The sequence below is a fragment of the Ciconia boyciana genome, chromosome 10, assembly GCF_034638445.1.
Source record: "Ciconia boyciana chromosome 10, ASM3463844v1, whole genome shotgun sequence".
Taxonomy (NCBI): Eukaryota; Metazoa; Chordata; class Aves; order Ciconiiformes; family Ciconiidae; genus Ciconia; species Ciconia boyciana.
The window spans coordinates 41,478,671-41,494,349 of NC_132943.1; the positions used below are offsets into that span (position 1 = coordinate 41,478,671).

General features: G+C 41.9%; 1 protein-coding gene across 28 annotated transcripts in view; it reads right to left on the minus strand.

Annotated features, from left to right (window-relative positions):
• Window positions 1-15,679, minus strand: part of LRRFIP1 (LRR binding FLII interacting protein 1) — a 119,198-nt gene that overhangs the window by 28,378 nt on the left and 75,141 nt on the right. For 20 of the 28 annotated variants that reach the window (XR_012044493.1, XR_012044491.1, XR_012044495.1 and 17 more), the window contains one exon: window positions 5,621-5,698. The exons of the other annotated variants lie outside the window; for them this stretch is intronic. Coding sequence is in view for 15 of the 20 variants with exons in the window: in XM_072875422.1 (XP_072731523.1) it covers window positions 5,621-5,698 (78 nt within the window). In the remaining 5 variants the exon portion in view is untranslated. The remainder of the gene's footprint in view (window positions 1-5,620; window positions 5,699-15,679) is intronic. 28 annotated transcript variants of the gene reach the window in all.

Here is a 15,679-nt window from a genome sequence, read left to right on the forward strand (position 1 = left end):
AAAAAATGTTTATTTTTATTTGAAGTTGCACAAAATTCTTGCCCAAAATACTTACCTTCAGTATTATCATTCATTAAAGAATGCTGTAATGATCAAACAGACTGAAAACCACCTCTCCACCTTCACAGTACCGTACTCAGCATAGCCCTTCATAGAAATATACTGGCTTTGGGACTTTTCCACATGAAAATATAAAGGACTAACAGAATACTTGCTGGAAGAGGAGATCTAAAGAGGAACTCACCTAATGATATGAGACCTTTAATTTCTAGAACATTATACTATTTTTCATTTCCACAAGGGTACAGGGCTGGCTCTAATCACAGATTACCTTCCTCTTCACCAACAATTTGGGCAATTTGCAGTTGAGTGTGTAAAAAAGCAGGAAAAGGAAATAATTTTCCAAGGAACTCCAGCACACACACTGTTGTTTTGGCAAGGGGAATAGGTTGCTCTCTGCAAAATAAGTACAATGGGATCAGAGTTCAGCCTCTTCTGACAGAGATTTCGGAATAAATCCAGAGCAGTGTTACAAAAATGTCAGCAATATCAGAGGCTTACTGCAGCTGGAAACTTAACAAGAGCAAAATCATCCCACAAGTCTATATATGGATATATTGCCTATTTTTCATAGATGATAAAAACATTTTAGTATAATGTTTGAAAAAGTATTTCTCTCTACTCTGCAGTCAGCTAGCAGGTTAACCCTTGAAGCTCTTTGCCAGTGGTGAGTGCCCAGGCCAAAATTAGAGCCGCTGCAGCACTATCGCAGTGCATCCAAGAAGACGACTCTCAAACACCTACTGAAAAGACCAGAGACCCTGGGACAGTTAAGCATTACACCCCAGCTGCAAGTAAAGAGAAAAAATTACTCAGATCTTTAAATCGATGGAGGAATCAGGACTAAGGCACAATTTCCAGCTTCCAGCCTGCTAAACAAGGCTAGAGAGGAAGGGAAATACGAAATGCTTGCAGTTGGGCAGCACCGCATACCACCCTCGGGTATGAGAACAACTTCAGCGTGTTCAGTACGTGGCTGTCACTGCTCAGCTCCATCTAAGATCTTGCACTTAGGTCAACTTCTTCATAAAAGCAAGGGGGTTTTTTGGTGACAAATCAAATTAAGACCATTTCCTGCTCTTAAAGTAGTACAGCACAGTTGGAAATGGAAATGCAGCCCATACCAAAGAAAAATTCCTGCAATAGGTAGTGCTGAACACAGGATGGTATCTAGAAAAACTGGAATTAAAAAACAAGTAGTACTGCAGTCAATATAATCGCTCCTACAATCCCCATCTTACCGGTTTGATCAGCTGGGCTGGGGCAGGCAGTAACACAGAGGGTTCCTGCGTGTTTTTCTGGCGAGAGCCACCTTAACACTAGCAATTAGCAATAAGCCTTTAAAAGTCAGCAGGGGAAAAACGCTGCTGAACTTTGTCAGGTCTAAAGTGGATTCGTCAGAAGTATCCTCGCTCAGGAATGAGTGTTATGCCAAACATCATTGCTTAAACAAACTTATCAGTCTCTGAAATGCACGTTAGCACTGCAGCAAATCCTCACTCCGGAGGGGCCGAAAATACACCCAGACTGTCAGTGGCTGGGCTAGGATACAAGCCTACCGTAAATTTGTAAGTGTAGAGGAGAGAAGGCAAAGCTTGAGCATGCGGATAACTGCTTCCATGACAATTAAGTCTGACTGTCTTCATTTTATTTCTGGTGAGAACATGACAAGCTTCTGCAAATGAAAAAAGCTACTCGCAACTGTGCATTAATGTATGACCGGAGGACTGCACACTCGCTGAGCGGCTCTTGCATTTTCAGTCTTGCACTTTGTATGATCACGCTGCTGTCGGTACCAGCCCGCCTGGCTAGGCTGCATGCTGACTGCTCGTGCCCGCCATCTGAGACTCCACGAGAAGGGAGAGAGTTAACATGAAAGATCATCTTCTCAGGGTAGCAAAACGTGCCCTCTCCTATTATTTTGCCTTCCTTTGCTCAGAAAGTCTTCACAGAAATACTATTGCATTCTGAGTCTATTTCAAATGTATAAAAAATTGCTTTTCACTACTAGTTTATTCATTAAAAAAAAATCAGCAATTCCTATTAAAAAGCCCATCTCAGCCAAAACATGCCACTAGCTCGGGCACAAGATTTACCTCCATTTGTGCAGACGGGCCCAACATTTGCTCTCAGCAGTCTTAAGATCTGTACTATATATCAAGTATAATATTAAACAACACATTTGCATATCTGCAGTAACTGCAAGGACAGCAGATAATAATTACTAGTGGGGATAACGGGAAAAACGTTAAAGAAAAATAATCAAACAGCAAACTTCATGCAGATATATTGAATTCTTAAAAATACATACAAAGACAAATAAATATTCACATGTTGCGTTTAAGTATCTTCCTGGCTCTTACTGTATCACAAACATGGTAACACAAATGAGAACACAAGCTGGCAAAGCCGTGCGCAGCAGGAAAACTACTGTCGCTTTTTGCTCACTGTTTAATGAACAGTGATAGAAGGGGGAAACAAAATTCTGAGAAAAGATTTAAGGGTGAAGTAACAAGATATTGTACACTTTAATTTAGAAAGTTACATTGAATCATTCTCCATTCTCAAGAGATAATTTCTCATGACAGTTAGTCAGGCTTGGGAGCAGTTCAGTTTTGGTCTTCTGCCTAATAATGCCCATAATCATAAGAAAATAATATTTAACTTCAGTGTTAAGCACTCATGATTACACTACATGAATTTTGTAAACTATCACACTCAAGTGACATAAGCATGCTGGAAACTCAGCTTTTCAACCCAACAGATACTCCCCCCCCTTTCTTTCCTCCTCTGCCAGCCATTTAAAAAGTAAACTTGGAATCAAATCTTTACGTGTGTAAATGCCAGAAGACATATAAAGCAGAATCACGAAAGCATATGGCTCGATACATTAAGGCAGGGAACAACTCAGTTTTGGGGGTTAGCACTATTAAAACAGTTCTAACATAGACTACCGATATAGACAAAAACAACCACTTTTTTCCTCTCATAAGTTATCGCCATCATCCAAGGAGATTTTTATTCTTCCTTTAGGAAGTCCAACCAGATGGCATTTCGGGAATGTACGAGTGGAAGCGATACACTGCTAAGCCCACTGAGAAGACAGGGCTCTATTTCAGCATCTTTACTGCCAACAAGAAGTACAGAACTGGAAATGTTAAACGCCTCGAATCCTCTGTTAGTAAAAGGCAAGGCAAGTGACTCCTTACTGTGAGTTACATGAAAAGGTGTTGTCTGTTTAATACAGGGAAAAAAGAAAAAAAAAAAATCACAAGGTGCTGCTGCACTGACCCCGTGTAGTCATTAGAACTTAGAAGAGCAACACCACCCTGTTAGCAAGGCTTGTACTACCTTGCATCAGGAGAAGCAAAGCCCCTGCAGTGGTGCCTTTTAGAGCCACTACAGCATTAACTCTCAGCTCTTCTTCAAGGCCATGGACATAACGGAAGCTCTTCACACCCTGCGATAAACCACTAATGAAAAAACTAAAAAAATTAAAAAGTGCCTGTTGTCTCCTTGCAGAGCAGATTCAGCTTGGCACCTCTCCAGCATCGGTGCTGACACAGCTAACCATCTCCAGCCACTTGCATACAAACAGTCCAAAGTGTAAGCAGAGAATTAAAAAAAAATCCCCTATAGCTCCCAGGAGGGGCAAGCTGCATTTTGTGATTACCATAAGCAACTTGCACAAATGACTCAGACTGCGTACAAAAACCACATAATGGAAAGCGACGTCAATGTATGGGTAACCAATTCTTACACTTAAAGAACTTTAATGGAATCCCTGGTTATTCTGATTATTTTTTGCTTTGGGGATAATTGAAGTTCAGTTTGCAAAGCCATTTAAGAAGTATTACTAATGTAAGATATATATATACTGCAAAAATGCATAGCTCAGGGACTAATTGAAATACTGATTTATTTATAGCTCACCGGCTGCCCTATATTATCTGATGAAAATCCTCTTAAAAAAAAAATCATCATTTTAAAAAGTGGATATACCCTTGTCTTTAAGAAACACCAACACTTCAGAGCACATAGCTTTTCTATCAGTTCCATTTCCTCTTGCTCCAGTCAATTTATTCAGCTCTTTTTCACTTAGAAGGAAAGGGCTCGCTTGATGATCAAAAGGCTCGCCTAGTCCCTGCCTGATGACAAGCAGTAACCCGGCACGGAGAGTTCAGGCCCCTTTCACCACCGGGATGCAGACCTACTGCACAGTTCTAACTACGGGAGAAAACCCCCATAGCACACAGGTTTTCAAATCGCAGGCTACGTTTGAAGGGGAATCAGCACGATGGGGGACATCAGATACAAAGCAATTCCTTACTGCAGACGATGTGTGTTTGCTGAAGAGGAACACTCCAAATGTTCCTGTTACAGCTTACCGTGTTGCATGCTGTGGTAGCTTCTTTGACTATCCAGACGCTCCTTTTTAATTAGTCCTTAAGGCAACATTTACAGCATTTAAGGTTCAGCTCCTCACCAAAGGAACACAGGCAACAGGATGTTATGACTAGAGAAGCACACTGTGTGTGTTAATTTACAGTATCACCCTCCTCATCACTTCACATCTTGGGGATGTGGTAGGTAATATGTGACAGGTCCCAGGAGAACTAGCACGTTAAAACTTCACTAGGAGGAATGCTTCCATGAAGTAAAGCCAGCTTACCAAAACTCGATGCAACGCTTCAAAACTCACTTTCCATGGAAGATTAATTTTGTTATAGACTAGTTTACTGTAAGCTGCACATTTCCTCTACAAGACACGCTACTGCCCTCCACTACTGTCACCACTCTGTCAGGCCTTGCTCTGAAATTAATCAGGAAAGATATTCAGAGTTGTAAACAGCTAGATGGAACAATCACAAAGAGAAAGCACTGATACGCCATTGAAAAAATAGAAGACAATTACTTCATATCTGTAAAAAGCAGGGGGAAAAGTCTTGTCTTGGTCAACTACAGTCACAGGAGTTGGACAAGCCTTTAGCATTTGAGCCTTGTTCTGCCATGACTCCTTGGGAATTCATGATGCTATACATGTCGGGTACACGTAATCCTTCTAGCACTTCACCATGCTAAGGACTCCGCAGTGCCTAGTAATCTACAGTCCAACAAATATGTTCAAATCCAATCTCTGGATAGCCCTGCTGCCCTGCAGCAACACACCACCAAAATACTGCTGAATAGAGAGAAACTAAACTACTTGAACGCTGCAGTAAGATTTAGGGTCTCCTGATTTTAATAACCAAAGGAGATGTGGCACTAGCATCAACAATGTAGTCTTTTTCACAATACCCTTGCTGATGTGCTTTATGCATTGTCACATGAGTCCAAAGTGTACTTCTATTGCAAAACATGTACGTCTGCATAGAAATTACTTTGGTTTTGTAATTTCTCATCTGGTTCACCCCTTCTTTGTCTTAAGCATTGCCCAGAAGGTCCAATTAATACCATAAGAAACTGTCTCATGAGGGACAGTGACCTCTTTGTACAAGAGAGACGTTGATGAACAGAAGAATTAAACAGTTTAGAGACAAAGAAAAATAGAGGAGCTCACCACCGGACTGGCCCGAGCAGAGCTGGCTCTTGAAGATGCCCGAGATCCCGAACCAAGGTAGCAGCTGTACTCGGAAGGCTGCCGCAGGTAAACCAAGAATAGCAAGCAGAGAAAAGAGAAAAGAATTAGAATTGGGAAGGGAAGCGAGAGAGGATTTAGAGCATTACATCTGAAGTTAGTTACAAAAATAGTTACATGCAGCTGGACAAAGGAACAGCGGTGAAAGTCAGAGAACAGACACCTCAACTGTTCATTTAAAAATTAAGGCAAGCAGTAATTCCAGTTGGCAGACCAAGTAGAGTTTTGATTCAATTCTTAGAATGACAGAATACTAATGATTTATTTGTATATCTTAAGATACCAGTCACAATTAAACAACTCTCAGTCTCTATACAAAAGGCTCAATCGTACTACTCTTCAAGAGCTCTGAGGTTCTCTGGTGAGCCTTCTTCCCATGTTTCTGACATTGTGCACATATAAAATGAATCTGTGCTCCACAGGCCAAAGCAAGAAACATCCATGTGGTGATTAAAGTAAAAACTGAGACCATCTCAGAGACTGGGTATCTCTCCTGCTTTTCCAGCACCTGCAGTCCTCATCTCCTGCCAAAGAGAGTATTTTAGTCCTCCTTAAAAGCAAACATCTAAGCAGTGATGCAGAACAGACAGGGCTGACTTGTTGCTGACAAGGACAAAGAATGTGTCTACACTGTTTTATTTCCAGGGGTTATAATGCAGTGGAAGTACAGAAGGGAAATGAAAGTTTAAAGCATCAGGGGAACAGAACTAAAACTTATCTGGAAAAGCATTTTAGAATTATTGCCTCTATTTTCAGATTTCAGAGTAGCAGCTTCACACTCAATCTTGTATTTAGATGAACTTTATAAAAAGATACATAAGCATATATAAAAGGGAGGTTTTGATACATTCAGAACAGAGATGAATTAAAGAAGTTTTTGAGGTTTACCGGACATGGTATTATTCCGATTGCTGCCACCTCAAGGCAATTGTGAACGTAGCCTTTGTAAAGAGGCACGGCAGTCCGTCAAGCGTCACGTGCAAAAGCTTGTACCGGCACAAGGGCAGAGGCAGTTCAGGGACAGGAACAAGCACGAGGAACTGCTCTTCTCCGCAGCTCAGGCTATGCTGCTAATGACCTTTATGTGTTTATTTTGTAGACGCTTAAGACTGTTTCTCAGATACAAAACCACTGAAATCTAAAGAATTATCCTACTTTTGAGATGCATGTACTCTGTCTTTTTTTTTTTTAAGGTTTCTTCTATTAAGTTACCTGGCCACTACAGGAATCCCCTGGACTCCTCAGCTACAGAGACAGCCAGGTCTTCACCAAGCTACTGAAGGACTGTTTCAGCATCATTAGTCACGCTAACGAAGCGGCACAGTATTAAATGAAAATTAAGCTTACAGCACTAATAAATGATAAGAGGTAATAAATGATAGGCTGGAAATAACCCCAGCTACAGTACAGCCATAAGTTTAGTTACTAACCACAAAGCATTACGTTCCAAGGTACGCAGCCCTTAGCAAGCCCCTGAAGCAGGGCAGAATGTGACCAAGCCATGTCCTCGGACATCTTACATGAAGCACCGAGTTCATGCACCTGAACTACTGAGCTTCATTTCAGAGATGAGAATACGCAAAATTTAGGACTGTGTTGAAAATACTTGTAAACTGTGCGCAATCACAGCCACTTCAATTCCTAAATTAAAACCAAAAAGCACTCTAGTAAATATTTAGATTTTGTTTTCTTAAGAAGTTCTAGCACAGAAGCCTTGCGCCATCACTGGTGTTGTATGTTTAACATAACAAGGATGTAGCATAAACTTGAAACACATGACAAGGAAGAAGTATTAACTGCTGATGAATCCCATATTAATGTTTCACAGGACCTATTTATTCCATAGTTGCTCTCTGTGTATTGCAGGGCAGAAGATGGAAGCAAGCGTCACTTGTTCAAGCTGAGACCAAGCACAGCCAGTTTCAGCCTCGCCCCCTGCATTCACCTGTCCTGCCATCATCCAAAAACATTCTTTGGAAACAGCTACCCAAATGGCACACCCTCTACGTGTTACAAGTGCTACGAGGTTCAGAGACTTTAAAATAACCACAGATAACTCGGTAATTGTGACAAGGCCGTTCCCTTTGAAGCAAAAATCTCATACTTCAACTCTCTCATTACTATAGGTGGCTGTGCAACAGAAACTGGAAAGGCTGGGTTATACACAGGCTTCCAAATACCTGTGGCACAGGGTGGGATGGGATGGAGGAAGGGGAACAAGCCCCAGCATTTTATTCAGCGTTCCCTGCTCAAGCCATTAACAGTGGCTGAAAGACCTGTAAAGAGCGTCTGGGCTTGGAGCCCACCATAAGTGATTTCTCCCAAGAGCAGTAGCGTATCATCGGGACCTTTGAGAGACTTATCTCAAAGGAAGACATCCTGTACAAAGGGCTACAACCAGCTCAGCGCAGCCTCAGTAGCAAATTCACTGAATTGCAGGCTACCACAACAGTCCAAATGGGTAAGTATCAATGAGTTTTCCAAGGCACAAAAGGTGAAACAAAAAGTAACCTGAAGCTTAACATCAGTAGCAGCAAGATGCACAGCCCAACTAGTGAATCAGTGTGACTGCAAGAGGATGGAATAGCCCTTTAAAGACTAACAAGCACTTAGTAGGCATTCTTGAAAGTTTGCTTCCTTCTCCAAGCTAATAAAATTGTAACTGGTAACATTAAATTAACATCGACACTTTGTCTTGAGGCTTTTTTCTATTCAGGTCTTGGGCGGTGTTTTTTTGTTTGGTGGGGGTTTTTTTGTTTGTTTGGTTGGTTTTTTGGGTTTTGTTTTGTTTTGGGTTTTTTTTGATAATCAGCAAAGGAGTTCAGAGGCAGAAGCAGCACTGGGTCCCCAGAGCAGAATTTAAAAAAATCAAAAAAAGACTGGTTTATTTTTTCCAGGCAGATACAACAGCAGCAGATGTACGGGCTGGCCCAAACACCCACCACGACACAGAGGCCCCATCTGAGAAGAGGTGAAGGCATTTTCTGCCTTCGAATCTGTAAACAGAGTCCTGCAGCCTCTCTTTTTTGAAAGAAAACAATTTATATTGTCATTCCCCATATCGTCTCTCCCCATAAATGACAGAGCTCTCCACTTACAGGAACATGTAATTCAAAAACGTTGTCACAAGTTGCCCGAGACATCCCTACAGACTATAAATCCAAGAAACAAAACCAAGCAAGCTATATGTTCACAACAATCCTTTACTTCATGCTAGCAGATAAGTGCTAATGGGAAAATGATTTTATTAGTTTCTTTATTTATTAAAAAACCCTGTTTTATTCTCAAGCTTTCAAAAGAGGAATTAAGTCTTAGTGAGGGAAGGGACTTTATGTACCGTCTTTCCAAGGTGTTGTATCTGCAACCCAAGTGCAAGGCAGAGCTGAATTCCCCTCGCCGCAGGGGAGGCGAGTGCCTAGCGTCGGGCTCTGTCGGTGCTAGCCAGAGCCGGTCTGCACGAGGCCAGGCATTACAACAGCAGATAAATCACTACTTATTATTTCACGGAAGCTCACAGAAACAGTGCTCGTACTTTTGCCTACAGCAGCAGGCTATGAATCTCACACAGTCTATCTTAAATGTTCCTCAGCCCAGAAAAGGCTGTGTTCTGGTACACACAGGTTACTGGAGGACAGAGACAAGACAACAGGGAAATGCAGAAAACATCTTACAGCACGAGAACTAGAGGCACTATACCGACGACTCCCACTGTAAACGCTCTCGTCATACACAGACGCCTACAATTAAAAGACAGAGTCAGAACAGGACTGGCAGACCTAGTTTCTGATTTCAGTCTGGAGCATTACAAATTCACAAGGTGCAGCGCGAAGGACGTACGGGAATGAGCAGTATGTGCAAGGACAGGGACATCTCCTGTACGCAACCACAAGCAACATGCAAGTGAAGATCTAACACAACCTGAAGTCAGTGAGCTGGGAAACGCCATAAGGCACGTGCAAAACCTGACATCCACCCCCCGGTCCATCACACAGTCATGCATTTCTAACTGTTCTCCCAATCATCAATTCAATGGTTTATGTTGCCTTCCAACAAAATGGCTACATCAATTCTCAAGTTGTTCAAATCTGTTCAACTTTCATTTCTGGTGCTGGCAAAATATGGGGGGAAAAAAACCCCACACTTATGCCTGATGAATTTCACTTGCTAGCCAGTTAACCAAATTAATAAAAGAGGGGGAAGACGCATATTCTAAGACTCTGGCTCCAGTTTAGCGTATAAATGTCTGGCTCAGGAAATGCAGGAAACTCTACCTTTAAGCATTGAGAATAAAATCTGAGAGCAGCTCATTTTAAAAGGTTAAACAAGAAGAGTGGAAATTGGCTCCAAAATCTTTTTAAACAGAGTTTAGTTAGCTGTTACACAACCAGAAAGAATTGATGTTGCCTCTCTCTGGCCTGCTCCTGCACGCTGTAGCTAACACACCAAAATGAAGACGACCGTCTCCATCCAGAGAGAAGCCCGTGGCAGCATCACAACCCCGCGAGCAGTGGTTGCACAGTTCCAACGGGAATAAAAGGAAGGACGAGCAAATCCAGGTCTGTACAAACAGCATTGCACACGTGCATTCAGATGGATCAGACACCAGAGTGTGAAATAAATGGACCCAACAGGAACTACAGAGACAACATATGCACGGCTGAAGGCGAGTGGCTTCGGTATTTGTGTTTAGAGCATTAGTACAACAAACCCTGTAACTTCTGGCTGGCAGGGCATCGCTGTACAGCAAGGAGGGCTGAGGAAGACAAGCACAAAACTTTTTTGCACAGAAAATGAAACATAAAAAAAAGGTGCTTACAGCAGAATTAACCATCTTGATAAGAGATTAGGATTATTAAACTACAACAGAAGGAAACCCAGTACAGAGGGTATTAGTCATCTGCGCTGTAAAAGCATTAGATCTCAACTCCCGAAGACTAAGAATACAAAGCAGACACATGCATTTCCTACAGGAAGGGAGGACACAACAGTATGCAAAAGAAAAACAGCATAATTTAATTTTAGGTTAAGTTGTTATCGTCTCACACAAATTTGTGGATAGCAACCAGAAAGGGTGTTTCTCCTCACTTCAACCAAAGCCAGAAAAAGAGCTACATACAAAGACAGAAGTGTTTTAAGGTATACATTTTAAAGTGTTTCACACAGCTATAAGATCATCTCTTCTGTATTTTATTATTAAACAAAAATGCAGAGAAAACCCAAATAATTCAGGACAAAATTATGAGTACTTAAGTCAGAGCACCATAAAACAAATGACTTTGCCGTTAGTAACCATCACTCACAAGATGCAGCAATTAAGTTCTGAGAGCACATACTGTATCCGGCATAATTAGGTGCAAGAGATCCTCCAGCAGCGGTCCCCAGCCCGCAGCTTGCAGACAACGTGCTGCTGCAAGTCACCCCGCTCATCTGCGGTGCCCCCATCGCCAGCCACCGCAAAGCACCGGGCGATGTCCCCGTCCCGCTGCCCGTCGGGCAGGACAGGCTGCGGACCGCTGCTCAAGCACTGCTTTGCTAGCGCCGGACTGGCTGAGCTCTAGAGTCCACACGCAGAGGACAATCCAACCTCCTGGGTGATTTTGAAGCTTCAGTGATTTTCTTCTAGCAGTCTGTGATTTACTTGCTTGTGATTTCGTTTTATGCAGACTGGATTGTCTTAAGCTTGCTAAACTGACACGGTCAGCAAAGAGTTGCCTCAAATAGAATACAGAGCTTCAGTTAATTAAGATTTCCCTGATTTTTCCAGACCAATTCAGGCCAAAACCAAACAAAATAACTGTAGGAAAGGGAGGAGCAGCAAAGGAAAACTAATTGTGCTCGTTTTAAAACAGCCTTCCATTACTCACTCCACCCTTAAAAGGTCTGTTTTGGGTTTGTTTTTTTAAGTTCTACTAAAAAGAGCTACAGAGACTCTTGACAATTGGTCCAAATTCATGCCTAAATACAAGAGGTTGTAGTGTCCAAATGAAGTTAGAACAAGTCCAGGCCAGGTAAACCCAGAGGGCAACAGACCCAGTTTCCGTTTTGGGAAGAAGGTTGAGATGTGGAAGCATAGCCACTGTTGTGAAGACCCAGATCAGAGTAGTACGAAGCCTGCATTAATAACAAACAAAAAAACCCAAATCTCGATAACTCAGCTTTGTAACATGAAGGACCTTCTAAATTCCTTTAAATGGGAAGCAAAAAGTAAATTAGGTGATTACAAATAGAAAGGAGTCAAAGCAGTCACAGATGCAAAGAGATAACTGCATTAAGGAAACTGCATTAAAGATGAGGATGTGTGAAAATTGTGTGCCCTTTCCATTCGTAAGGTAGAGATTTTTTTAAATAAACAAAAGGCCTTTCCTCTATCGCTACAGCATCTTATGCACAAAATACCCATCTGGTTTACTTTCCACTGAAAAGGCTTCAAACCCTCACATTCTCTCCTCCCTTCTCGTGGCTATGACCCAACGTGACAGTATGCTGCAAGGACAAGGTTTGTATGGGACTTGGAAGATGGACCATGTTTCCAAAAGCACATATGCAGTTCATGCACCTAAGTTTCATCCTAACTCTAGTTAAGTGAAGCTGTATTTACCAACATACTTCCAGCTTCTGTAAAACAGAACAGACAACATCTGTTTTACAAGATGCTGGAAATGTTAGCTTCCAGACTCAAATTCAGAATAAATGGCTGCATCACAGCTTCATACCTAAAAACCCAGGCTCCTGCCTTAGAAGATTTATTTCTTTGCATGTGCAGTCCCACGGGTGCAGACAATAGAGTGGATTGCCACTGCCCATCAAGCGCTGGAAAAACATATTGGTCAGAGAGTAAGTAGGTCAGCTTCCTTCTGAATTCTTGAGGAGTTTATGCCCTATAAGCTAAACCCACAAGAGATGCAGGAGAACGTGTCAGGACAACTCTGCTGGGAGACAGAGAGCAAAGCCAGGGACCAAAACTGTTGGGTGTGCCCATGAGGAAAAGTGAGCAGCCCACTGTCAGATACGGCAAGACTGAATGCAAAGAAAACTTTTCTGTAAGAAGTGAGACTGTCTAAATTAAAGACCTCCTTTTGTGCAGCTTCCCACCTAGCATCTAGCCAACCTTGCACTTTTGGTCCACCCGTCTGGTCTCCCCACGAATGGGGAGATCTTAATTCAACTCCAGGTGAAATACCAGAAGTACCAATAATGACTGACTCTGAACTCCAGTGGACTTAAAATCACCCTTACTCTCCAAAATACTACCTTCTTTATCTAGTGTGATATACAACAGCTCCATTCGTTCCCCGCCAGCACCTGTACTGGAGTGCAGGATGCCAGCTCAGCTTTGCTGCTGTTGTGTGTTATCTGTGAGAATTTCCGCTGCACAAAGGCTTCAACACAAAGCTGGCAGGCACGTAGGGCTTGCCAGGGTGCAGGAAGGCTGACAGCAGTAGGATATTTATAATACCGAGTGGAACTCAGCATTTTGGCTTCCCAAAAGCTTTAGGAGCATGCAACGATATATTATGAACAACTTAAGTTGTTATAAACAGCTGTTTTTAACATGGACGAATATTTAAATTTGCAAATTCAATGCAGATTGGAAATCCATATATAAGACACTATGCATCTCACAGACCCAAAGGAATCAAGAAAAATACAGGCATACTAGGAAGACTTTGTATTTTCCTTATTTTCGGAAAAACGGCAGCCTAAAAGCACACCTAAAATATGATAAAATAGTTACTCTGCCGCGCCAGGGACAGACACAGCCCCGAGCCAAGCAGGCAGGGTATAAAGCCACACCAAGCAGGCGTGCTTAGGAGCGAGCGCAGGCTGCCGCAGCCAGCGTGCAGGGGCGAGGGAGGAAACGCTACCTCCCCGCGTCCCCACCCTCGTGAAATGACTTCTGTGCTCGCTCAGTCTCCTGTAACTAGCCCTGCAACAACACGCTAGTTGCAAAGGTATTTTCAAAGCCTCCAAGGCGCTGTTTAGGTTCCTTATTTTCCCACTGGTGCATGCACGCTGGTGGGAATGGTTGTTCTGAAAGAGCTCCACACCTCTCCCTTCTTTGCTATACTCCAGTCTCCTTTTACAGCTGTTCTCTAACATCCTGCTTCTCCAGTCATTTCTTACGGGGGTCTAGACAACCAAGATACTCTGCTTTTAGTAGTCAGCAATTACTCAGCTTTCTTACAAGCCCTAACTAATCCTTGCATCGTCACTCTAAGTTACATAGGTGTTAACTCCATTTACAAATGAGGGAGATCTGCGGCAAATTAAAGAAACTTGTTTGTTCTTGACACTGGACTTCTGTCACTGCAGGCAAACAGATCCGTGGATAAGAAACAACACCCACAGGTATACACTGAGGATAAATCATTGTCCAGCCTCAAAAATGTAGATCCCTTTCTGCCTCATTCTTCCTGAATGCCTGTAAAATAAGACTTTCACTGAAAAGAAATCTGAATAAACTGAACTGATCTTAAAGAAATTACTTTCATTCCCACCTAGGGAGTTTGTAATCCACCCGTGGACTACCTAGGCACAGAGCATTATTAATTTTTACGGAATCGACCCACAATGTTGCAAGTACAGTGTACAAAGGTTGATCTCCATGCGGATATCACTCCATTTTGTGACTTAAAATTGGACACCTATTTTGGAAACAACTATTTTATCAGCAGATTCCTCACTTCCTTCCTGACTTGAAGAACTCTGCCTCTTCTCTGGTTTTTGTTGTCATTTTGGTAATCTTTACAGTTAGGTTTGGGGTTTTTGGAGAGATTATTCCTAAAGGTGAATGCCAGCTGGACTGGCATCAACTGGTTTTGGAGTTTCAGCTCTTCCAAGTCACCCCCAAATTCTCATCCCCCTTCTAAATAATGATTAATCTCAACTACCCCTAGTAATGAAAACAGCAAGGAACTAATGATGTTGCCGTGATTATGCTCTACATACACTAAACCTCCATGCTACAAACCCTAATACCAAGATGATTTTAAATTATTTAAATGGAAACCAAACAACTTATTTTCCCTGGATGACTTTCTTACAGATATTTTGCTCTTCCTGCAGTACTTGGAGCTCTGGGGTATGTCATTAAAGAATAAGAACATCATTTGTCAGAAGCACTACATAATAAAGTTGCTTGAACTTGTCAAGCGGTTCAGCAAGAGTGCCAACAACAGGACATACTGTTTTCTTAACGGTTTAAGCAACAGTATTTCATTTTCTCTTGTCCACATATACAACCTAAATGCATAAAACCATATGGAAGCAACAATTTAAAATGGACATGAAATATAAGGTCCCATTCCACTATTTATACAAGCGCCTGCTTAACTTCATGCTTACAAAGTCACTCACTGACGTCTCTCTCACGTTTACCATGTATTGCTCAAACACTTAGCTAAATGGAGTCTTAAAATAGTTTATTTTTCCCCTAAACATAGCGCTCTAGTCTGCATACCACTAAATTTCTTTAGAAGTCTTGATAGCGTAAAGTCCTACAGGCTCTGAGCTTTTTTCTGCCTTTGTTAAAATAAAGGCAAAGAAAAAAAACCCCAAACAGTTCCCCTCCCTGCCCCCCAAGGAGGCTGTGCTTGAGACAATGCCTATAAATAATTTGCACAAACCCCAATATTTAACAAAGCAGGACAATGAATTCCTATAATTGACACAGAATACTTGTGCTGGAACAGAAGGGAACATTGTGACCCACATAACACAACAGAGTTAATTATTAAGCTTTTTTTTGACAAGAATATTTCTAGAACTAAAAGTAAGTAGCTAAGTGGTAAGTAGCTAAGTAGTAACACTTGCACTGGCTGTTCACCTCTGTGGGAGTTTCCAGAAACCCTAGGATAACAAGTTTATAAAGGAAAAAAACACCAAACATTTAGTTAAGCAAACTTCAAATAAACAACATACATTTGGAGAAAATTCAAAATCCAAAGCCCATTTTACATATGCAAATCTCAAGAACAGACT